The sequence below is a fragment of the Rosa rugosa genome, chromosome 3 (assembly GCF_958449725.1).
Source record: "Rosa rugosa chromosome 3, drRosRugo1.1, whole genome shotgun sequence".
NCBI lineage: Eukaryota > Viridiplantae > Streptophyta > Magnoliopsida > Rosales > Rosaceae > Rosa > Rosa rugosa.
Window position 1 is genome coordinate 35,093,723 of NC_084822.1, and position 5,387 is coordinate 35,099,109.

General features: G+C 36.6%; 1 protein-coding gene and 1 long non-coding RNA gene across 2 annotated transcripts; both read right to left on the reverse strand.

Moving 5' to 3' along the window:
* Window positions 1-1,523: 1,523 nt before the first annotated feature.
* Window positions 1,524-3,124, reverse strand: LOC133737628 (uncharacterized). The gene is made up of 5 exons (XM_062165149.1): window positions 3,096-3,124; window positions 2,784-2,897; window positions 2,295-2,573; window positions 1,727-2,197; window positions 1,524-1,586 (listed from the first exon to the last, which is right to left on the reverse strand). The coding sequence occupies exons 3-5, from the start codon at window positions 2,394-2,396 to the stop codon at window positions 1,524-1,526; spliced, it is 636 nt and encodes a 211-aa protein (XP_062021133.1). The 5' UTR covers window positions 2,397-2,573; window positions 2,784-2,897; window positions 3,096-3,124.
* An 809-nt stretch (window positions 3,125-3,933) lies between these two features.
* LOC133741094 (uncharacterized) lies at window positions 3,934-4,866 on the reverse strand. The gene is made up of 3 exons (XR_009861600.1): window positions 4,639-4,866; window positions 4,360-4,409; window positions 3,934-3,973 (listed from the first exon to the last, which is right to left on the reverse strand). It is a non-coding gene; the product is annotated as an uncharacterized LOC133741094 (long non-coding RNA).
* Window positions 4,867-5,387: the final 521 nt, after the last annotated feature.

Here is a 5,387-nt window from a genome sequence, read left to right on the forward strand (position 1 = left end):
CGTTCGTGACTCCCTGTTTCCTAATCTAGAAGTGAGATGGCATAGCCTCCGCTTCTGTGATTTCAAGTTTGTACTTAATTATATAACTACAATTCGGAAGCCCTTCGTATCAAGTCTTTGATGGAGTTCTGTGGAAAGAACATCACTGATACGATGTTGATCGAGAAGACTCTCTCTACCTTCCCCGTCTCTACACTAAGGGAGTACGCAAGGAGCGAAACCCTAAGACTAATGATGATTCTGGACGTTCTGGTCCATATTCTTGCCCCAAGAGGAAGGAAATCGCCAAGATAGGCGTGCACGGAACCATGGAGGTTAACGTGTGAAGACAAAGAAAGGCAGAGCCTCCAGCCATGGTGGTAACGCCACCAAGGACAATGGCCGTCAAAATCGCGCCCCAAAGGCGCCTCAATCAAGGGAGCCTAACCATAATGATGCTTATCTTTGGTGTGGAGCGTCTGGACATTGTGAGAAAGCTTGTAAAGCATCCCATAATGTTGCAAACGCGTACAAGACGTATCGTGAAGTAAGGGAAGCAAATTACATAGAGCAAGAAGATCAAGATGATGATCTCACTCTAAGGGTTGAAGACTTCAAAGGCCAAGAAACTGGCGATTTTGATTAAGTCTTTTTATTTTCCAAGAGATGTAGGCAATTGCCATATGATTTTTGTAGTAAATACCAATGGTTTAGTCTTTCGTCAAACTAGGCTCATCCAAAGTAAGTTTGATGTCTAGGAAGGTTTTGAGATAAGTGGTACGTAAGCAAACTTTCACTACCAGAAAAATGGTCTTTTATGGCCCACAAAGAGCGCCGTAAAAGACAATTTAAGGCACACAAAAACGCGCCGTAAATGGCCATGCCGTAAAAGACAAAATTCTTTTACGGCGTTTTTTGAGAAAGCTGTAAAAGACCCCCCCAGCACGCCGTGAAAGACATAAAAGAGCGCCGTAAAAGGGTTTTAGATTTCTTAATTTTGATTTTGAAATATAAAAGCACGCCGTAAATGACGAAATATGTGCGCCGTAATTGATCTCAAAAGCATGCCGTGATTGATCTCAGAAGCACGCTGTAAAAGACAAAAATGAGCGCCGTAAAAGGGTTTTAGAGATTTTTATTTCAATTTTGAAATAAGAAAGCACGCCGTAATTGATTTCAAAAGCACGCCGTAATTGATAATTGATATCAGAAGCACGCCGTGATTGATTAACAAGCACGCTGTAAATGTGGTCGTATGATATATTTACGGCGTGTAATATTTGCACCGATTTTTTTTTCCTGTAAATTTTGTGATACCATTTCAAAATCTAAATAAATCTATACAATTTATTGAGATAAAAAGAGAGATAACAAACTGCAAGTATCACATTACCAAATATAAATGAATATGCAACACTAGTACTGTATAAAAACAACTTAATTAAACCAACAGTCTATCATCACCATGCTAAAATATAAAATATTCTAGATTATTAGAGACCACCTTAGATTAGAATTGTCTTTGTTAATTGCAAAAGATAAATCTATAGTGATCCATGCTGTGGCCTTTTGAACATCTTCATATTATGTTTGATGCCAACTTTTACCTGCATAACCAAAACAAACACAAAGAGAGCAATGAAATCTAATTTTCATTCAAGGAAAACACATGAAGCTAAAGTTCTAATTCAACAATTCATGCATCATAAGCAAATAGAAGCAATTACCTCCAAAATGCCTAATTCACTTTGATGTACTTGATAGGCCATGCAATCATACTTCCTATGGATGCATACAGTTTACTAAACTCTCTTGTTGGGCGATACAAGGCTATATCATGAAAAACTTCATGCACCGATACTTTCCAGCAATCATGGCCAAGAGGAACATGATGCACCTCAACTTGTGGATCTTTTGATATAATGCTAGCACATGCAACAACTACTTCTTCTTTAGCAAACCAACTTAACAACTGCACTTGTTTCCCCAAATCTGTCTTGTGGACTATTTTTGGGTTAACTTGTCCAGAAAGTTGTTTCTTTCCATTAAAACTTTGATGCATTGGGCTGCCATTTTCTGTCTCATTATAAGAACTTCTAACACTTGCATCTTTCTGTTTGCTCTGTGCTATATTACTACCAGTATTTGTAACACTTGGATTTTCTTTACGTTTTCTATTTCCAATCTCAGTAGCAGATTGTTGTGCAATAGTGTGTTCCTTTAGTGAAAAAAAAAAAAAAGGCAGTCAATAGTCTAATTAAATGTGTCAAAAAGAGGTAAGATATGTACTGAGACTAATGCAAGTCAAAACTTACATTGTTATTTCCTCCTTGGTCTAGCCGAGCACAAAGGCCTCTCACCATCTCTTGCAATTTGTCTACCACTTGTGTTTGAGCAGCAAGAGCATTCTCTAACATTGTGACTTTATTACTTACATGTGATTGAGCATTGACTTTTGAAGGTAGTGCACCGAACCCATACCCTCTTACTCGTCCTCGTGGATCTGGACCAAGCACTTTTGCAACAACATCATTCTTTATAGAAGACAGTCCAGAAACTGTTTCTTCTTCTTCCTTGTACTTTTTCACTTGTTTCTACATATATAAAGAATACATAACTAAATACATAAGCACAAAGTTTTCATCACATGATCAATGAACAAATATATAGCAAGATCAGTGCTGAGAATATTTATGTAATTCAAAGGCTAAGACAAAATTGAGCAGGGAGGTAATAATGTAAGAATAGTACATATATATATTATATACTTTGAACAAAAACATTTTACTATAGATGCTTGTTACCACTATTTCTGAATCCACAGCTTCCTCAGTTGACCCCTTCTTCTGCTTTGCTTCATAGGCACGAAGCCAAACATCAGACCTTGATATTGCATCCGGCGTTTCACTTTGTTGCTTCTATGGAATAAGTAAGCACATATTAATTATGACTGTTATTTTGATATTATGACCTCAACAAATTGATCAAACAAATTGATCACTATAGGACAAGGATATAAACAGAACCTGCAATTGCTAGGACTAGTGCTAAAGGCATCAATGCTATCACAAATATTTAAAACAACAAAACATATAGGAAAAAGATAAGTCACTTACAATACAAAGTCTCCTCTCCGCATCTATTTGAAGTCTGGACGTCTTCCCTACTTAGATCCTCCCCATGATTTTAAAAGGCTGACCAATTGCTATGACTAGTTCTCTAGATAGTTAGGAAAGGAAACATGGAAAAGAAAGAAGATTAGCACCTTAAATAATGGTTGATTAATTGATACTTCTCAATTAATATACAGTAACCCCCATAATTTCTACTAAGGAAATCCTAAGAATGAATATCAAATAGACGTCTAGACTTCAAATAGAGGCAGAGAGGAGACTTTGTATCTACTAAGTACTAATTAAAGAGCTAGCTTTGTATGCAGACTTTGTATGCAGGGAATATACTAATTAAAGATAAGGCACTCTCAGACTTTGTGTTTCATTGGCTATAGTGAGAATATACTAATTAAAGAGCTAGCTGCCATATACATGACCTGTTGCCAAATGGGTATTTGGAAAGAAAGACAAGCTTATATCAATATGGTGGCACAAACAATCTGGCCTTTGAAAGCAAGTGCATATTTCCATACACATATATTCACTCTTAGACTAGTCTAAGATAAATGCAACATAGCAATACACATATATTCATTCTAAGATAAGTACTCTCACTGGAGAAACTCCATCCTATACAATCTGCAGTCCCCAAACACAAAAGAAATATTAAAAATTCAAGAAAGGAAGAGAGAGAATTCAAAGGTACAGAAATCTTTCTTTACCTCTAGATCAAAAAGAAAGGCCACGAATTGTAAATATTGTAGGATATCAACCTCCGAATTTCCCAACTACGATCGAACTTATCTTGATACACCTTTCAGAGAGAGAGAGAGAGAGAGAGAGTTGGAGGAAAACATAAGGTTCCATTTGGATGATCGAAACTGTTTCAAAAAAAAGAATTTTCTTTTGTGCTGAAAAAACTATGAAAGATTACATATATCTGTTTGATGTAGCTAGATGCTGTACATTTGAAACGGTTTGCAAACTACACACAATGAGTCATTTACTTCAAAGCTAGGTATAAATGAGCAGCAATAGTTCAATCAAGCAATTTAAGCTACATATATATTAGTAAAAGAATACCGAGATTTCAAGTCAATCTCTTCAAATGGAATACAGAAAAATCTATAAATGCAAAATCAGTACTAATAACAAAAGTACGGGATCTTTTGATTGCAATAGTTAAAATTGAGAAATTAAACAACGTAATTTGAACCAAACCACTAGATTTCAAAGGAGAGTACAAATTAAGTAGTGTGGTACTCACTCAAGCCACGGCTGCAGAGGGTCATCTCATCAATTGCTTGAATCAACCGCCTAACCATTGAAAACAAAAACAAATCAAAATGAAAACTAAATGGGCATACATACTATAGAGCGAATGAAAATGAATTTTCGAGAAGAGGACCTCCGTTGTTCAAAGAGGGACTTCTTGAGTTGGTTGTCAGTTTGAGCTTTGAGAGCGTCGTTTAAGATTTCAACAAAATCAAACAATAGAGAACAAAAATTTCCAATTATTGCTAGGAAGAACATATAGGAATCATACCCAGAAATAAGCGGTGGGCATTCTTGAAATTGTGCAATCTTGTTGGGAACTTTTCTAGATCTAGTGGTGGATAGCGGTGCAATCGTCTTGAGCAAGTTCGATTCTTCTGCAATCTTGTAGATCCGGCCGCTCTTCAACTCTTCTCAATGTAGATTAGGAGCAAACCGTCTTCCGCCGCTCGTTCTTGCCTTTTCTCTTATCTCAGTTCTTTTTCTTTTTCTTTTTTTAAGAAACATGTTCGCTTATCGAGTTAGCATTTGGCAAAGTTGGGAAAACTGGAAGGAGGGAAAAGCTAAAAAATTTCGCGCTAATCGCAAAATTCACGAACTCTTTTACGGCGTTTTCACAAACACGTCGTAAAAGACTCTAGATTACTCATTTAAGGCCTGCATATTGTGCAAGCCGTGAATGAAAAGAGATATTTACAGCGCATTCCAAAAGCATGCCGTAAATGAACTAATTCATACATCATTTACGGCCCACATAGAAGTGTGCCGTAATTGATACTCATTTACGGCGCACATTGAATGCACGCCGTAAAATGTGCGCCGTAAATGATCAATTTTCTGGTAGTGTTTACTCCACCGACATCTCTCTACTCACCTGGTCACATTTATTTTGGAGTTACCGAAAGAAGTTAGATGACTACCATTATTTTGCATTAGCTAGCTTCGTGGATTAGATTGTCTCTAGTTAAAGAGACAATGAAGTAATTCCGTTTGGCTTATTAGTAAAAGTTGAGTTCTTTT